We start from the raw sequence: 20538 nt of genomic DNA, 5'->3' as shown, positions 1-20538 counted from the left end.
TGTATCTCTCTGTTATTTAAACAGAAGGAAGCAAGTTCTGAAGAAGTACAAACAAATTATCAGTGTCGCTGTTCTTTTTTTGAGGTTTGATCCATCTTACACAATTATGAACTACGTTAGTTAAAATAACTTCTTACACTTATTTGCTTACTTTTTCTTTTTTTCCCTTCATAAAATTTTGTTTTGTAGATATATAATGAGCAGATGAATGATCTACTTGATCCAACTCAAAGGAACCTTCTGGTAGATTAGTTGTTCTCTGACATGGACATACTCATATCTTTGGCTTAGTTTTTTCCTCCCGTAATTTTGATTTGTTATATAAGTTGATCATCATTCTGAGCAGGTAAGGGATGAGACCAAAGGTTCTTTCCAGGTTGAGAATTTGAGTGAAGAGTATGTTAACACCGTTGAAGATGTCACTCAACTTTTGGTGAAGGTATTCACAACAAGCAAGTTTATTTGTTTCAATTTTTATTATGAACATTGGGAATTTACTGACTGCATTTAGCAAACTCTATTTTCTTTTCTGAAATGCCAGCTGATTATTACTAAAAGATCTATCCTCAAAAGAAATACTTCAGAATATCTTGAACAATTTTATGTTAGGATAGGGTTGCATTCCACTCGTGAACCCTAAGTCTAGTATCGCTGTAGACTTGTTTATTAATTGCTGTTTTGCTTTCCATTGCTGTGCATCCACATGAACTTAAATTTTTTTTTTCCAATTGCTGGAATTGCTCTGGCTTGTAACTGAGATAATAAGATGCGATGCCTTATTTTAATACTTCCCACATTTAGTTTTGTATATTTCCTGTTGGGGAAGATGAGGAGTAAACACCAAAATGACGAAACAAGCAAGAAAGTAGAAGCAGCGGAAAAGTAAATGATACCAGGATTTAATGTGGAAAAACTCAAAGTAGGGAAAAAATTGCGGAGCCCCACCACACCAAGAAATCCACTATGAAAATCAGGAGAAATAAGTACAAATCTCTCTTCTCTCTCACCCTCTCCTTACTTCTCTTCTCAAATGCACCCTTTTCAATGTCTACATACTCAAAATACAAGAGAAAGCTAAGTAAAATAATCCCAAGGGATGGAACCCTTAAAAAAATGAAAAAGAAAACCATCTAATCTGTTTTGCAGTGCTGTGAAGCCAGATTGTGGTGCTGTGGTGCTCAAGCCTCTATCTTACACCGCTGTAGCGCTGTATCTATACCATTGCGACATTGTACTCTCTCTCATTCAGCGTTGGGGCGTTTGAGAACACAATGCTGGGGCGCTTGAGTACACAGTGTTAGGGCGTTGTTCGAGAAAGTTTTTTTTTCAGGTGCAAACCCAAGCAGGGGCACCTCCCAATGAACAAGACAAACTTTGAGGTTTGAGACAACAAAACAACTAGATTGATCAACACAATCAGATTCCACGCATAATATTTCTATTTAAAACCAATCTACCCATATGTTTTGTTCAAAATTAAACTGAATTGGATATCCTGAAGGAATTTATGATAGGCTTGCTCCCATTCGGATAACTATCACTTAAGCACTGACTCCTTAATCATTATAAAGAATAGATGACACATAAAGGCGTCATTAATATTCAATAGAGAGGTCATTGATTCAAAGGTCACCACATGATTAGTTTGATTGGTATTACCCCTGCAGGATTATAGGTGTGGCACCTTAATTTTAGGAGGCAGCCTAATGTCTATGATTTCTCTTGAGAAATCTTTGGCGAGCTTGGGCTTTGCTCTTCTATGTAGCTTGGTTGGTGGGGTGTAGTCCTCATCACTTGTAAGCGTGCGTGTTTGACCAGGAAAGGGTATCATGGTCAATATTTATCTTTTGGTCTCTTGTGGCAAATTACTAAATCAGAAGAACCCCTTAGGGGTGCTGTGTCACACCCCGGTCCAGAAAGCGTTACACCCTGATAACATGGGACATAATGAAGGAATACAAAGACTTGTTTTATATTCATAAAGATAAACATGCATATACTAGTGATATAACAGGATATATACACCATAATAAACAGAGCAAGTGAATTAAAAGCAAATTCATTAATAATATGCAAATAACTAATAAATCCAAATAATAATAGTTCTGATACAAGTTAAAAGGAATGTTAATAGATCAAATAGTAAGAAAGAAAACTACCTAACTCTCAATCAAAAGCAAAATAAACTATTACAAAATATAAAATACAAAAAGTAGCTACTGGTGATAACTCTACAACTGAGGTGACGATTCACTAAATATGCCTATAGGGTATGCTGTAAAAAGAGACAATGGGTGAATTTGATAAATCAAACTCAGCAAGTAACTCCTATTTATTAAAGTATAAATAATAAAAAAATGGGACATGCAGTATGAACAACCAAAGGGTGAAAGTAATAACATATAGTCACTAAAACAAAAGAGTATTGACACATTCCATATTTCCTACAACAAAAATCTAATATGCTAATGCCCTTAATGTGTACAATAAACTACTATCAAAACATAAATGACAAAGGGTGGAAGTAATAACTTATAGTCACCAAAATAAAATAGTACTGACACATGTTATGTTTCCTACAACAGAAATATAATATGTTAATTTCCTTAATGTATACACTAAACTACTATCAATGCAAATTATTTTAATACTCATAAGTGCAACCATACAAGGTGTAATCATACCTCAAAATGACGTATCAATCATTTATTATTTATAATATATATATCCATCATTGAGAAGGTAAATATCAACACAAGAAAATCTAGTGATTTTCTATATAGTCATCACTCTATGGACCTGTCAACCCCAGCTAGTAAAAAACCAATAGGATTCCATCGACATACACACAATCATACAATACAAGTGCTTTTATGAATAACTAACAAACATTATATAAATCATGTTAAATTTGATTAGTAAAATTACTTTGAATTGCAGGAATGAGATTCAATTGATTTAGCAAAACTAAAAATACATGAATTTAAATTCTCCAAGACTTGAATTTAACTTACAATAACTAAAACTAATGAAGAATAGATCAAAGAAAAGAAAAGTTAATTATATCCCATGTTGATTTATTATGAACAATAGCGAATATATACTAAATGTGTGATGATGTTGAAAAAAAATATATAACTAACAATCTAAATAATTATAAAAGAACCTAAATAATTAATTTGGGTTAAAATCCCAAATAATTCGAATCTATTAATATGAAGGAAAAAAATATAAAATATATAATTTTTAATAAGTCTAACTAATTAAAATCTAACTAAATTGAATATGCCAAAACATAGAATACTAATTATCAACACCAAAATTATCTGTTGACAAGAAAAAAAAGGAAGAGAAGATTGAATTTAGTTAGATTTTAATTAGTTAAACCTATTAAAATTTATATGTTTATATTTATTTCCTTTGTATTAACAGATTCAAATTATTTGAGATTTTAACCCAAATTGATTATGCTTGGTTAATATTATTGCGTGGAGGTCTCTATGTTTAAAATAATATACCTTATATTTTCTTAAGCATTAGTTTCTTGATGATTATATTAGGATTTTATTTCTTGTAGGACCTTCTAGTCATTGATCTCGTAGCTTATCGGTTTAACTTCTAATAGGCTTGGAGTTGTGTCGCTTGCATAGAGCCATAGAGATAAGTAATTGTTATTTATTCTGGTGTAAATGTAACCTTCTTTGTTTGGGGTGTAATATGTGTCATTGTAGTAGGTTCTTTAATAATTATCTAGATTGTTAGTTCTATAATAAATTCTTCAACATGATCACACATATAGTAAATATTTGTTATTATTCATAATGAATCAGCAAGTAAAATAATTAACTTTGCCTTGATTTACTATTCGCTAGTTGTTATTCTTATAAGATAAATTCAAGTGTTGGAGAATTTAAATTTATGCATTTTTATATTTGTTAAATAAATTGAAACTCATTCTTGCAATTCAAAGTAATTATAAAATGAAATTTAACATGTTGATTTATTTAATGCCTGTTAGTTATTCATAAAAATACTTAATTGTATGATTGTGTATATCTCGGAAACCCTATTAGTTTTTTGCTAGCCTCAATCGATGACCCTCAAAATAATGACTCTAAAGAAAATCACTGAATTTTCTTGGGTTATGAAAAAATTTGTGTGTGTGTGTGTGTAATTATGAGAAAATTTAAGTAGACATGAATTAGAAATAATAAATGACTGATACATCATTTTGAGGTATGATGATACCTGGTATTGTTACACTTGTGAGTATTAAAATAATTTGCATTGATAGTAGTTTGCTATATGCATAAAGGGCATTAGAATAAATATGGCCTATGTCAGTACTATTTTATTTTAGTGACTATTGGTTTTTACTTCCACCATTTGGTTGTTCATATTGCATACCCCACTCCTTTGTTGTTTATGTTTTGATAGATATAAGTTACCTACCTGTGTCTCTTTTTACCGTAGGTCCTATAGGCGTGTTTAGTGGACTGTCACCTTGGGAGCTGAGTTATTAGTAGCATTCTTTTTCTTTTTGGTATTTTATATTTTGTATTAGTTTATTTTATTTTTTATTGAGGGTCAGATAGTCTCTTTCTTCCTCTTTATTCTATTCCTTTTGGCTGGTATTTGAACTATTATTATTTGGATGCATTAGTTATTTTCTTTTATTGCTGAATTGGATTTTAAACTCATTTCCTTTACTTACTCTCTATAACCTATTGTATCTTATATATTCATATCTCTCTTTTGTGAATACAAAATATGTCTTTATATCCTTTCATCGCATCCTGTGTCGTTAAGGTGTATCGCCTTTCTAACGTGGGGCGTAACATGTCGTATCTTCGTACTCACCCTTGGAGTTTGCCCATGGGGTCTTGAATCATCTTTATTATTCTTTCTTCAATTTCCATTAAGTTGTGGCAAGTGGTGTAATTGATGTTTTCCATGTTCCCAAATGGCTCCTATTGATTTAGCTCGTTGAGTAGGAGTAGACCCATCTTTTTAGTAGCTTCAATTCACACTCACTGAACTCAAGGTTATATTAAATCCATATTTGTCCATCATTGACACTCGACCTTACTAACCTATGTGAGAATGGAGAGTGGACAATAAAGCTAGAGAGGAAGAGAGAATTTGTGGAATGCTCAAGAAAACTATAAATCTAATGCTATCATTGAAGCCAGTAGAATTAGTCAAAGATCTCAAACTGTTCTTCATCATCTCTTATTAATAGGGTTTTGAGGGCTACAGAAATAGATACACAAAAAAAGTAAAGTACAATGGGTTTCTTGCAAATAGGCACTTTCCTGTAACTGAGCTTGGTGAGCTTGCATGAGAATGATCGCTCTGGAAGAGAATGAGTGACTAAGATGAAATGAGGGTTTCTTGTAAATAAGCATTTTCCTGCACCTAAGATTGGTGAGCTTGCATGAGAATGATTGTTCTAGGAGATGACGAGTTATTGAGATAGATGTTCAAGCACATGGCTGGTACCAAGTTGCTAGCTTGATGAGGAATTCCCAATTCACCCCATAAAAGGGCAAACTCTTTGGCAGGCTCAAGCAAGTAGTGTTTATTAATCTTGTTGGGAAAATTCACCTATGGTTTATAGGCTAGTAATGCCTTCTTGGATTGTTAGGCAAGTTTTTTTTGTGGTCCCATCTTTAGGGTGAGTTCCTCTATCATAACTTACCAGCTACCTACTATATACTTATAAAGACATATGTTATTATACACCAAAGAAATTCTTTAAAAATCAAAACAGTTAAGCCATACTCGATACTAAAGCACCAACTGATTACTTGAAATCATTATAACATCAACAATTAAGTATTATTCACATAGCAGTAATGTTCATCTATACTTACAGTTGAGGAGGCTTGAGATAAATTAATCCCACCCATTGTGTGATTGTGGTAGAGTAGTCATATAACTGCTAGTCTTTGTCGACTGAGTTGAGATCAACAACTTACCCTATCTCATTAGAATAATTAGCTTAATTTAATATAATGCTCCTATGAAAATAGTTATAAAGAAAACCCAAGAGGCTCTTCATGGCATAAATTTTATGTATTACTTAAAAAACTGGTGTGTTTACTACCTTTATGAACCATGCATGAGATGGCCAAATTATTCTTTAATAAAATTGTTTTGTTGAAATTTTGGGATGAACTTGAAAAAGCCTTTCTATGAAGTTTTGGAACAGACTTGAAGTAACTTATCCATAAAGGCTCCTATTTTGATAAGCCAATTGATACATCAGTTGATGAAGGATAACTCGTGTTATTATAATATATTTTCATGATTTATACTTTATATTTCAAGAAAAAAATATTTTTATGATAAGTTAATTGATGTATTAATGCATGAGATTACTGAAAGAACTTGCGTGTTTGCTACTTTGTTTTAACCATGCATGAGATGATCAACCATAGTCTTGATTGTATGGTTTCTTGTGAGGAGAATTTGATCATTCTTCTCTTTGTTGGACTTCTTTAGTGAGTTTATCCTTCATTGCATCTTGTTTTATTGATATATTTTTTTTTTAATTTCACCCCCTTGCTCATTACACTTCAGTAGTTTTTAAGTTTTTTTTTCCTATATTTTTGAAGAGTTAAGAGCTTGATAGCTGCTTGAAAGTTTGAAAATTTGAGGACATAATGGTTGCATCTGAAGAGCTTATCTACGTGAACGATGAAGATCTTTTTTTAACCTGTGACAATAGTGTCATGAACATACTATCTTCATCAAAAGAATGTCCCAAATATGATCTCTCAAGGAGGAAAAAATAGAAGGTTATATGTGAAGCCCTTATTTACACGAAAGATGAAGTTTATCATTGGAGTTTTTAAACATTTGTGCCAAAAGAAACCAATTGAGATGCCAAATAAGAAGGAAGTCAGCAAGCCCTATCGGTGAGGAGAAGCGGTTATATGGTAGATTCGGTGGTATGATAGGCTTGGTAGGATTGAGTGATAATTATATAGTAAGCTTGGGGCCAAGTCTCTTTTAAGTTGATGGGTGTGTGCACTATCTACTTGATAAAGACTATACATACCTTTCTTAATACCTTGGGAACTTTAGGTAAGTGAGCACTTTGGTCTTAGGGGGCAAGTATTTTAGAAACCTGTGGGTTTGAATCTAAGTTTGGAATGTTGGAATTTTTTTCTTATACAGAGTGGTTATACAACATACAATTCTTGATTTAGTGTTGTCGTGCTTGATCACAAAGTAAATTGGTGGTATAGATTGTTGGATATTGAGTACAGTGGGAATATCATTACCAGTGGGAATATCATTTCCGCAAAGATGGCTACCAAATTAAAAAAAATGTATAAATAGAAGCTCTCGTGGAAGAACTATAAAGAAGTTTGATACCGAAGTATTTGAAGTTGAGTTCTTAGGTATGCAGGCAATAATTTGGAAGTTGTGGAACTCTAACTTTAATACCATCCACATTATTCTCTTCTCACATCTCTTTATATCTCCTATAGTCTTGCCAGCTTAAATCATTTATAGGCTCCAAAAATTCACGCCTCAACCTCTCTGCTGCCCCTTTTCTTTTCTTCGTGTTATCAAGGAGAGTTTTAACGTTTAGGTTCCGAGGCAAATTTTTAGAAAGAAGATTGGGTTTTAAATAAGACATTACCCAGAGATTTTGCCCTCATTTTTGCGAGGACTTTATGATATGAGTTCAAGTAGGCACAAGCTTTTATAGTTAATTATCCCTCCCAATAGTGAGAGAGAACTTTAGATTAAGTCTAGTTGTTAAATAGATATGTAGTATTCAACACATAGTAGCAGCATTATTTAGTATTTTGGAATTTTAATATTGAAAATTAGAAATTCCTCACCTTGCACTTAAAGCGAATGGTGGGGGGAATGATGATAGAACCGATCAAGATCCCATGGTTCCGTCATCCAGGGCCATCGTGGTCCCTAGTCCACTTAGTCAAATGGAGATAGTCGACCCAACTTGATCGAAGGATCTTCGTCGGCAGCCATGGGTTGCTTCATCCAATGGTACATTGTAGCCCTAGGGTGAATATTTGCATAAAGGGATAGATTTGAATCTACCAACTAACATAGGGTTTTGTGCCCTGTCGGTTATATTTTATTGATTCATTACTCAAGGATTTAATGACATTGGAGAACGTACGAACTCGACCATGAACTTAATTTAATGGTTCCATTTGGCAGAAAAATCATCAGGTTAGAGGGTACCGGTCATAACCATTTATCTGTGGTGCCATTTGAAGGTGAGACCATCAGTTAGAGGACATGTGTCATGTCCTTACTGGCAAGAGATATTTGAGAATGAATTCTAGTGATATTCTCGACTAGACATTATTTTTTGTAAGTTGAAGTAATTTTCAAATTTATCCACTTTAGTAAACTATTGCGGAGAGTGGATGAGTATTTTGCTTCAAGTATTTTGGTATTTTTAATTCAATTTTATATATTTTAGGTTATTGGTGATTTTTTTTAATTTTAAAATTTTATAAGAATTTGGGAGGCATTTAGAAAGTTTGGGGTCCCTTTTGGTTGAGATTTTCTATTAACACAGCCATCATCAGGGTGACGTTAAAGTCAATATGAATATATTTTATAGTAATTTGGAAGACATTTTAAATGTTTGGGGTCCCCTCTGATTGAAATTTTTTGTCAACATGGCCATTATCGGAGTTACTTATGGGAAACTTCATTTTATCTGTTGAACCTTATCGACTCTGTCTATTTGCTGATAGAGGATAGTGTTCGTTGTCCTCTTTATGCCTTTATTAATGAATTGTTCTTGTAATAGACCTTGAAGATCTAATATGTCTTGGTCGGTGCTACGACCATGTACTTATTTTATGATTCGAGCCGTGTCGACTTCTTTTTATTTATACAGAGGGATCGAGTTTGAACTTAGGTTCATTCTTGGCCCGCGCAACATCTTTAGACGTCACGTGTGTTCATATGTCATTTTTGTCAGGGCCCATGCTGGTATATATTTTTACATGCTTTTTGCAAAATATATTTATGTGGCGGTTATTTATATGCGGTGCAATGGACGTATGCAACATATTTGCATGTTGCTTATTTATGTGAAACGTTTATGCATTAACTTAGTTATGCATTTAGATGTTGTGACACATTTGAATAATGCATGATTGTGTCTTGTATTATATGTTGACATACAGTGTAGTGGTTTAATACACGATCATAATATATGATGTATTTTCATGATCCATGTGCATAGTACACACATACATTATCTGTGTGCTTGCATAATACATTTGCATAATGATCTAATGCTTGCATGATGTGCTTGATCCACAATGTAGCGGTTTAATGCGCGGATATAGCGTATGTCCTCTTTGCATGATATGCATGTATGATGCATACATACATTGCCTATTTGAATGCATAATGCATTGACATGATGATTCAATGCTTGCATGTAGTGCATGATGCATTTGCATGTAGTGTAGCGCGCTGCTACTGCACAACACATTTTGCATATTTGACAATATGCTTGCATGATGCATTTTATATTTTGCAACATGTGTATGCATGATATAAATGTATCAGTGCATATTTCAATGCATAAGAGGTGTTTTTACAATGATCAGCTTGTGCAAATGACTTCTATTGAGGGATACACTGAGTTTCATTTGGAAGCATGTAAACATCTTCTATCAGCATGTACAAGTGTTGTGGATTCGGTGACATTATTTAGCAGCATTTTGCATATTTATATGAAACGTTTATGCATTGACTTAGTTATGCATTTAGATGTTGAGACATATTTGAATAATGCATCAACATCTTGCATTATATGTTGACATACAATGTAGTGGTTTAATACATTATCATAATATATGAAGTATTTGTATGATCCAAGTGCATAGTACACACATACATTGTCTATGTGCTTGCATAATACATTTGCATAATGATTTAATGCTTGCATGATGTGTTTGATGCGCAATGTAGTGGTTTACGCACGAATATAGCATATGGCCTCTTTGCATTATATGCATGTATGATGCATACACAAACATTGCCTATTTGCATGCATAATGCATTGACATGATGATTCAGCGCTTGCATGTAGTGCATGATGCATTTTCATATAGGTGTAGTGCGCTGCTACTGCACAACACATTTGCACATTGGACAATATGCTTGCATGATGCATTTTGTATTTTGCAACATGTGTATGCATGATATAAATGTATTAGTGCATATTTCAATGCATGAATGTGGTTTTGCAATGATCAGCTTGTGCAAATGACTATTATTGAGGGATACGTTGGGTTTCGTTTGGAAGCATATAAATGTATTCTATCCACATGTACGAGTGTTGCGGATCCGGTGGCATTATTTTGCAGCATGTTAGGTTTCATTTGTCATGCTTCTGCAGTATAATTTTGCTCATTTTTCTTCTGCTGTTGTTATTTTCTTCAGTATTTAACTTGCAGGAGTATACTTCTGTTTGCAAATGAGCTACATGTCACTTCAAGATTCTTCCACTTATTATTTGCAAGCGGGCTGATTTATCATGTATGACAGCCTGGCACCACAAATTTATTGCCTCAGCATGCCAGTGGCTTGCGATTTTTACTACTAATTCCCTTATTTTACTTACATGTGAGTCGTAGCATTATGATGTGGGTCAGTTGCTGCTTTATGCAGGTGGACTGTTGTGTCCTAATGAATTTTCTACAGTTGTTTGTAGGTATTCGCATTTATCGTTCTTTTTATATCTACTGGTGGATAGCATATCGTATACATGACGAGTCTTCTACAATGATTCATAGGAGATTGCATTTATGGTGTGTTGGCCCTCTTTTTCTTAGAGGGGATTAATGTACATCATTTGTCATTGAGTGGTTGTTGACTGTAAGGGCGCTGTAACATTCATTGCCTCTTGCTACAATAGCTTCGTGGGTGCTTGTATGCATTACAAGCCTTCTGTTGTTATCCACAGACGAGCAATTCTGAATGTGAATCTTCTTGCGTCATCTACACGTGTAACCATCATATCTGCTACTAGTTCGTATGCTTCGTCATAACCCTACTACTTTGACTTGTAAGAAAGCTATTGTGCAGCATGATGAATCTCCCATAACAACTCATAGGTATTTGCATTTGCTACAACATCCTTTGTATTTGCTCGAAGATAACACATCATGCACGTGACGGGTTGTTGATTCTCGCGTTGCATATCAAAATCTTCTTCCTGTAGGGGACTCGTGCATTTGCTAAATTCTTGATTGACATTGACGGTGAAGGCATTTTATCTCATGTATGACTCTCATGCTTTGCTCGTGAATGTGCTATTGCATTTATCACGATCTCCTTTCATACGTTTGTAGGATAGCTGCCATTCCCACAACATGTCTAGCATTATCATGTATAGATATGCTAGTGTGTTCACTTGCATATTATTGTTGATCATCGATGAACTGCATTCACCTTTGATTTCCCTACATTTGTTGGTTACAAAGTTACTATATTCACTTACACATCTTGTGTTATCACCTATGAACACTCACAAGCTCCTTATTGCAGCTTGTAAATGGACTGTTGTGTGTTTCACTCACAGGCTCCTTATTGCAGCTTATAAATGGACTGTTGTGTGTTTCATAAGCTCACACTCGTGCTTGTAAGCCCATTATCTTTATCACTATATTTCCCCTGCATACAATCATGAGAATTCGTGTTCACTATAGGTTCTTCACCCTTGCTTGTAGATTGGCTAATTGAATATGACAAGTTACTTTAATTTCATCATTTATGGGCAAATTGTGTATTGAGAGTTTTGCTAGTCATCTACCCCTTGTTTATTCGTTGATATTCAATCATATGACCAGAATTATCGTTTATCATTTGTATTTTCATCTTGATCGTGCCTTTTATCAATTTAAAGTTCAGTCCCTATTTATTATTTTAGGTTCAGTTCCTTGTGGTTTAGTTTATATGCTTACTTCCCTACTTTTTGCTAAAGTCCAGGTCCCCTATTATTATTTAAGTTTTGTGTGTTTCAGTCTGAATTTCGGCAGCCTCTCGGCATCTCCTCTATTTAGGAGAAATTTTGGGAGATGGGCCTTCCCACCATGTTAGAGAAAGGCATGTATGGTAGGTGTCAGCGATGCTATGGCCGTGGTCTTCAATCCCATCACACAAAGAAAGGCATCTTTGGGTCCTAGGGGGTACCTACTTGAAAGATTAGCAGTTTTTTCCGCAGGCATGATGACAGATACATGGGTACTTAGGGTTTCCCCATCCATGCTAGAGAAAAGCATGTATAAGACCTACCCTCATTGCCACAAGCGCTGCGACGGGTCTCTCCCACCACGTAGAGAAATGCATGTATATGTGATTTTTTGGCGCTCTGTGAGCTGCGAAAGCAAGATTTGAGGGCTTTGAGTTGAGAGCGTTATACCTTTGCGACGAGGTGATGATGGTGGCGTCGAGGGTGACGGCGATGATGAAAAAATAGACAAATTTCTTCCTTTTTTAATTTTTTTTTCTCTTTTTTTTTTAAACTTTCCTTTCTTTTTTAACATTTTAGTCATTATTTCTTTTCTTTTCATGAGGCCTATTTATAGGCTAGTTCTTTTGTATTATAGGTTAATTATGAATATGAATAAAAATTTCAGTTTTATTGTTCTTGATCTCTTTGTGAGTTTTTGAAAGGAGAAACCCTAGGACAGGGCCACCATCACCCGTTAGCCGCCGGTGAATTCCTGGACTTGCGGTTAGTACTCGTATCCTCTACATCCAGCCACCTCATCTTCTCCAAACACCCATCGGCCACTTCAAGTACCCAAGCTTCCGGTCAACCTCAACAAGATCTCTTCCACTTAACCCACACCCCTTCCTCCTTAGCCAAATGCCACCCAAACCCTAAACCTAACCACCGGCCTTCCCCTCCCATGGATTCAAAATTGATTGTCTTGTCTCTTTCCAAAAGTGGAGCATGAAGATTAGGAAGGAAATCTAACTCAAAATCTGAATTCAAATTCTGATTTTGAATTTCTTTCCTAAATTTACATAATCCATATAAGGAAAGTGCTCAATTCGTGGATCTAAGTTACCTAGCCAGAGCCCTTGGCCGCCAGCTTGAAGCCTCCACCCGCCGGCCCTTTGCTCCACCACCTAAAGCCGTCGGCCACAAATCCTTCTCCCCCACAATAGTTGACGGCCACATAATTCCCTCCAAACTTTTGAATTCGAATCCATCATAAATGCTTTCTTAATTTAGCCCCACTAATTTAGGACGAGAATTAAATTCAAATTCAAAATATTTGAATTTCAAAAATCTTCTTAAATTCTCCTCTAATTTTGGAAAACCCCCCCAATTAACTTAAATATGAAATTAATTTCAAATTTAAGTATTCAATCCCCTTAATTGCTTGGGCCTACCTCCTTCATGCCTAACCTCTCCCTCTCTCCTCTCTCATTGGCCGGCCTCTTCCCCCTCCTCTCTCTAATTAATTAGGTCCCATAAATTAAGGATCTAATTAATTCAATCTCATCCCAACTTTCCTTCCTCATTCCCACTTGTTTCAAATTCAAATTTTAAGGAAATTACTCTCAAATTACTCACTAGATTTGAAATTATTTTCAGATTTAACCCTTTTACCTTCTTCCCCTTTGCTTGGCCGAACCTTCCCGATCCCTTCTCCCTCTCACTCTATACTTTCTCTCTTAGACACTCATGCATGGCCGACCCGGATGTTGATCATGGGTTCATAGAGGATTCTCTGGACCGGACCGACATTCTCCGATCTCCATTCTTCGATTTCAATTTGGACATCGACGACTCCGTGGAAAGCTACATTGAACGCTTCATCTTCACGTTGGCCCCGTCAATTGAGGAACACCTCCCAACCGGATCGTGATTATCGTGGGACGTCAACCAATCCATCTGTCGCCGGCTACCTTCGGTGAACTCTTACCCTCACTCTTTATTTTCCTCGTTACTTTCAATTGTGGAATTTAATTGATTCACTGAGATTATGTTAGTCCTCCGCTAAAGCCTAATAAATTATAGAGTTGTGTGAGGGATCCTTCATAGTATTAATCTCATTGTTAGTCTAGAGATTTCTTGTTGAAGCTTTCAATGTATGCAATGTTAGACTAATTGATTGTTTTACGGTCTTAACTCCTACACATGTGATTTAGCCTAAGCTTACGTCACCGCTCTATGTGTTTTATGTTGTCGTTCAAAATCACTATAAAAATATAATTATTGTGTTCTAAATATTAAGCGTGCAAATTTCTTAATCTAATCATCCTTGCATGTTTGGTTTCACATCATGTTTGCTATTACTACTGCTTCTCCTCCCAAGACATGATGGCTAGTTCGGATCTGTTTAGGCTGCTTGTTGTTGATTCATATTTCTTCATTGGGGCTTCTAAACTTAATATTTAATTGCTTTCTTTTTGGATTTCCGATACTTTTTTATAGGGACTCTCAAACAGAAAAGTTGGTGCCACTAATGTAAACTCAAAGAGTTCACGATCTCATGTAATTTTTACCTGTGTCATTGAATCATGGTGCAAGGTAACATTGTTTATTGAACGCTCAAATTTTCATTCTATTCAATGGTTATTCCTCAAGCAAGCGCAGCCTCAATGGCATTAGAAATGTTATAGAAGTTATCTGGTAGAATACAACATGCATGTACTCTCTATGAAATCTTACATGATTACTAAAGTCTTTGGTATTCTTTTTATCATATGAAGCAGCAAGTTGAAGTGTTTTGACTATTTGGGTTCAGCTCATTTTAGTCTTCATATAGAATTTAATATATTTGATTACTACTCTTTTAAGCATCCATTATTCTAGTCATTGTGTAGAACGTGTAAGTTGATTGCTACTTTTGGCGTTGAACTCAGGGCCAACTTCACTGTAACTGTCAAGAAGTTTTTGAATCTCATTTCCTAAAATTGATTTCATTTAATTTTTACTTGAAAATGGATGAAAATGAAATTTATTTTTGAAGCTCACCTTAAAAAAAGGGAGGATTTACATACATACCACTTTATTTAATTCTATTTACATATCTAATATTTAAAACTTTAATATTACATTCCTACTACTACTGATATAAAATTTTAATATCAATATATCGCTCCTATATTTCATTCTTATCACCCATACCACCCTATAAAAATTAATATTTCATTCCATGCACCAATATTTGTTCTATGGGTGGTAGACATGTAATATTAAAGTTTTAGGTCTTAGATATTTTTATCTTGAGGGCTAGGAAGTCTCCTCCAAGTTTTTTTTATCCCTTTTAATAACAATAGAAGAATAGTAAATTAAATAAATGACAGTTTAGAATATTAATTTTAATTATAATACTAATGAAGTAACTAAGAATTAAAGTGAGCGTAGCTCAAGTAACAAAGGAATTGAGATCACGAGAAATGAAACCTACAAAATAAAAAATATCACTGCAGCTAAATTCAATGAGTTTCACTTATGGAGTTGACATCCAAATGCCTCATTCATGCACTTGAACTAAATTGGTCCTTAGACAATACATATTATATTATTTGTCATTATGCTTTTTTTATTTATGCTTTTATTTAGTTATGTTAATTGGATATTTTGTCTCAGGGTTTGTCATCAAAATTCTTCAGCAGTTCAAAGACTAGCAGAATCAACTTTGTTGATCTTGCTGGCATTGGTGATAACAACGTTGATGGTTTCAGGAGACAAACTGTTCAAGAAGAGCGATTTGTTAAGAACTCACTTTCAAAACTTGGGTATGATCTCTTGGTTATAATTTTGAGCTTTCATGATAAAATAAACTTTTATAAAGATCTAGACATTTTTAATGAGCTAAAATATTTCCACAAAACACTGCTCATAAATAATTTTTACAATTGACAAACAAAACTCTGGATTTCCAGAATGAGTTAATAACTTCAGATAATAAGCTATGTCAAATAATTGTGGCAAACTTATAGATTATCTTCTTAATTTATTATATTTGATGAAGTTTGCCATTTTATATGCATGTCTTTGTGATGAATAGTGTTTTTTTATTCTTAGATTTGCTGAAACTTTAACTTCACTCTTGCCAAGTACTGGCATTATTAGCCTCAAGTAATAACCTTGAGGCTTTTATAGGGGCATTCGTAGTAGTGACCATTTTAGACTATTTGATTCCAATCTAGATGTGTCGTGCATATAGTGTGATTATAAGGGATTTGAGTATTTTATAAGAGATCTTTTTGGCTTCATATTTCATTTACGTTTGCCTTCCATCTCAACTTGATTGGGATTGCATTTTTTTATGACATTTGAAACAGAAGACTCTGGAAATATATCTAGTTGGGATTATTCATATAACTTAGAAGAAGCTTCAAAATTTCTTGCTTGAATCAAATTTCAATAAACAACAAGATTAAAGGTTTTTATCTTTTTTTTTTTCCTGTCAAATATTAAGTTGCCATGATATGGAAGATCAGGGGATCAAAGTCCATGAGGAAAAAAGTAATAGTTTTATTTCCTGTGAATAATAGTATTTTTCCTTTCAAAATTTGTTCATATTAAGAACATTTTGGTTTACATATAAAAAGAATCTATAATGACAGCAATTGTTTTCCTGATTATGGCAACATGGTTATTATTGTAAAAATACTAGGAGCAGAAAATTTTCCGTCCTTCATGCAATTAGAAAAGTTTTGGAGGCATATATTGGCCACTTAATCTACATAAATTTTTTATATAGGCTTTCCCATGTAAAACTTAATCAAAATTGTATGGGAGCTTTAGGACTCCTAGATTTCTTCAAAATAACAAAATTAAAGGCCTTTCTTGCATAAACTATTATTATTGCAATGAAAAAAATATTGGATAGGTGCAAAGATGACTACGAACCAGTATAACACATCATGTAGTTTTTGGAAATTTGCATAATTGGAAGTTCTTCACAGTTGACACTTTATTTTCTTGCAAAATGCAAGATTAGTTGAGAGAATCCAATTCTTATATGAATAACTGGAGGAAAGCTATGTTTAAATGTGTAGCAATATGTTGTTGCTATTTGCTCTTATTCCGTTAAGTCATTTTGTATTTGTGCTTATTATTCATCAGAGTTTCTTTAATGGAATATTTGGAAGATAAGAAAATTGTTTAGTAGGTGTCATGGCTTGACATCTAGCTGTTTAAATACAGGAGATTGGTCAACATTTTATCAGATTCCACTAGCCATGAAAATGACGAAAAGGTTCCACGCGTGGACTCTTGTTTGAATAACGCATTGCAAGACACTCTTGGAGGCAATGCCAAAGCTACATTTATTTGTACCATTTTCCCAGATAAAAGGTATAATTCGACGCTCTTGTACTCTCTGTAGTTCATGAGATTTCAGGAAAGAGAAATAACATTTTTTACCTAACATAGCAGGTATAAAGCAATAACACTAAGCACACTAAGATTTGGAGGACGGGTGAAACGAATGCAAAACAAGGCTATAATTAATGAAATATCTGAAGATGATGTTAATGGTCTGAGCGACCAAATACGTCAGTTAAAGGTAAAAGCTTAATGCAGAAGAGTAAGTGTAAAAAACACCTTTGTGAAGTATCAATATGTAAAGCTTGATGGTTTTTTCATATACCTTTGCTGCAGGAAGAGCTCATAAGAGCAAAATCATTTGGAAGTAATTGTGTTTTTAGCACGGAAGGACATTTCAAAAGGCATACTAATCGTGAGAGCTTAAATATTCTAAGACGGAGCCTTAATCGTTCTTTGTTTCTACCTTCCATAGATAATGATACAGAAGTTGATATGGATGTTGATGAGGAAGATGTTAAGGACTTGTGCGTTCAGTTCAATGACTTAAATTCTTCTATGGGCGACCAAACTAAAAATCCTGCAGAAGACTCCATATCCCTATTGTCATCTGATTGCATGCCTAATACAGAACTCGACAGTATCGTGGATCAAAGCGGGAGTAAAACTGATCAAAAGCCTAATTTTTGCTCATTCCCAGAGAGCAATGAATTAAAACAAGAGAATGCTGAAGTACAGGAACTTGAAAAACCCAATACATTAAAGGTTCTGATCATGAAGAGCAATAGTGTTCTGTGTAACTCAGAAAATTCCACTCCTTGCAATCAAACGCCATTACTAGAAGAGCCGGTCATTTGTGCGTCACCTAAAGTTGATGATAGCTTAAAGAAAAGCTCATCTAACTCACCCACCCTTCTTATAACGAACGTTGCCTCTGAAAGCCCAAAGCACGATTCAGAAAAAGGGTCATTCAGTAAGGTGACAGATCCTATTCGATCATCCTCTTTGCAATCAAGTAAAGTCAACCCTATTGAGTCATTGGCGGCTAGCCTTCATAGAGGTTTACAAATTATTGACTATCATCAACGGAATTCAGCCTCGAGTAAATCACCTGTTGCTCTTTCTTTTGAGCATTTGTCTTTGATCTCATATCAGTCGGATATGAAGAAGATTGAGGCGTCACCGAAGGATATGAATGCTACTTTCCTGTGTTCAGATTGCAAAAAACAAGTGACTACTTATGGTACGTACAACATGGATGTGCCGATTAATCAAGCTGACAATTTTGGACTTTCAAAGGAAATTAACAAAGAAGCGTTCGAGGTATTATACGCAAGCAGAGCTTTCTTGATAAAATTTTCAAATATTTGTGCTAATTTCGTGAATGCATTGGTAAAAAAGGGTGGAATTAACGCTTCGGAAGATGTCAACCAGAGAAACGCTGAACTAGAAGCTCTATGCGCAGAACAAGCGGAGAAAATAAAAAAACTGGATTCTCAGGTAATTTCTCTATTAACATAAGGCAGCAATATGAAAATATGGTCTTTTAATTAAGGTATGCCATGTCATAATAATAGTTTGAGCTGCAGATTGATTTGTACAGCAAGCAAAGTTCAAACTTGAATCATAATCCTTCTGTGGTTGAGGAGTCCAAGAATGAGGAGAAAGCTTCTTTTTCGGTAAGCCAAAATGTGATTGGTGTTTACAAAAGCTTAAAAGCATTCACCATCTCCTGTTTTCTGTAACACTTAATTTGGTGCTTGTGATACAGAATCAAGAAAACGTTACTGATCATGGAACCAGTTTAGATTGCAGCGACAAGGAGGCTCTTCTTAAGGAAATAGAGCACCTAAGAAAGCAGTTGAAGTCTTATACCTGTAGTAGCTCTACGAATGTTTCCCCTCTTGAGCAGTTAAGGAATGGCAGCAGCACGCCAGTAAAGGTAGAAGAAGAACTTGAAAGTGAAAAAGTGCGGTGGATGGAATCCGAGAGTAGGTGGATATCTCTAACTGAAGAATTGAGGATTGATCTTGAATCAAATCGCAGGCTCGCAGAGAAAAAGGAACTTGAGCTTAGCCTTGAGAAGCAATGCACAGCTGAATTGGATGATGCACTACATCGTTCCATACTGGGGCACGCTAGAATTATTGAACATTATTGTGAGCTCCAGGAGAAATATAATGAATTGCTTGCCAAACATAGAAAGATCATGGAGGGCATCGCAGAAGTGAAGAAAGCAGCTGCAAAAGCAGAATCAAAATGTAAAGGATCAGCTTTCGCTGCAGCTCTTGCAGCTGAGCTTGCAACATCTAGAATTGAAAGAGAGAAGGAGAGGAAATACCTCAAGGAGCAGAACCGGGTTCTTAAGCTTCAACTTAGAGATACAGCTGAAGCTGTTCATGCTGCAGGAGAACTACTTGTGCGTTTGAAGGAAGCTGAAGAAGCTGTTTCAATCACAGAGGTTAGTTTTCTCTCAAATTTTTCCAATTTTATCAAATACGCAATTTGATGTTTGATAGGATTGCTTTGATGCAGGAAAAGTATGGTAAAGCGCAGCAAGAAATAGAGAAGCTTAGGAGGCAAATAGAGAAGTTAAAGAAAAAACATACAATGGAGATTGCCACAATGAAACACTACCTTGCAGAGAGTCGATTGCCAGAATCTGCATTAGAACCGCTCTATCAGCATGAATGTGATAATGTTGATCCGAACAGGGCAACTTTGCCTGATGATATGTCATGGAGGTCTGCATTCAAGCCTTCTTATCAGTAGTGAAACACGAGTTTTCAATGCTGGAATTTAGTCAACTGGTCAAGTTGACATTATAATTTTGTCAACTGAGTTGTTCTGATGTTGGATTTAAGATTTATTGTTGGATAAATTTAGTGATATTTTTTAATAGGTGGTTAATGTGTTTGTAATGAGAAAGAATTCTTCTGTAAGCCCCCATACAGACCCTTAACAGTCCATTAGCAGCCTGCAAGCATGTAACTTTCTATGTTAAAACTTTCTTCCATTTCCTAAGGATTTGCGAACTTCTTTTCTCTAGTTTTTTCTTGTAATTACACAAGGAAGAAGCATTCAACCAGACTCACTAAAGCGTTTGAACATGTCAACTTACCTTAGGATTTATCTAACACAAAAACTGCTTTCAAAAGCATTCACAAAGGTATAGAGTTTGAACATACCTTATTAGTTCAAGTTTTCACATGTGT

General features: G+C 34.8%; 1 protein-coding gene across 1 annotated transcript; it reads left to right on the top strand.

The window, feature by feature from the left end:
- The first annotated feature begins 204 nt into the window (after positions 1-204).
- Positions 205-20371, top strand: LOC110092879 (kinesin-like protein KIN-12C). Its single transcript, XM_028695013.1, has 10 exons — positions 205-243; positions 347-439; positions 14477-14572; positions 15638-15786; positions 17204-17353; positions 17435-17564; positions 17660-18823; positions 18901-19002; positions 19095-19784; positions 19859-20371. The coding sequence occupies exons 1-10, from the start codon at positions 205-207 to the stop codon at positions 20093-20095; spliced, it is 2850 nt and encodes a 949-aa protein (XP_028550846.1). The 3' UTR covers positions 20096-20371.
- Positions 20372-20538: the final 167 nt, after the last annotated feature.

The sequence above is a fragment of the Dendrobium catenatum genome, unplaced genomic scaffold, assembly GCF_001605985.2.
Source record: "Dendrobium catenatum unplaced genomic scaffold, ASM160598v2 fragScaff_scaffold_621, whole genome shotgun sequence".
Taxonomy (NCBI): Eukaryota; Viridiplantae; Streptophyta; class Magnoliopsida; order Asparagales; family Orchidaceae; genus Dendrobium; species Dendrobium catenatum.
The sequence above is the reverse complement of the archived record's forward strand: the minus strand, read 5'-3'. Positions and strand labels throughout refer to the sequence as shown.

Excerpts from the sequence above, each read along its gene's own strand:
- LOC110092879 (XM_028695013.1), top strand. The coding sequence starts at position 205 with ATGAATGATCTACTTGATCCAACTCAAAGGAACCTTCTG. Across the intron at positions 19,003-19,094 it reads AGGAGAAAGCTTCTTTTTCG|AATCAAGAAAACGTTACTGA; the intron begins GTAAGCCAAAAT and ends CTTGTGATACAG. Across the intron at positions 19,785-19,858 it reads AAGCTGTTTCAATCACAGAG|GAAAAGTATGGTAAAGCGCA; the intron begins GTTAGTTTTCTC and ends GCTTTGATGCAG.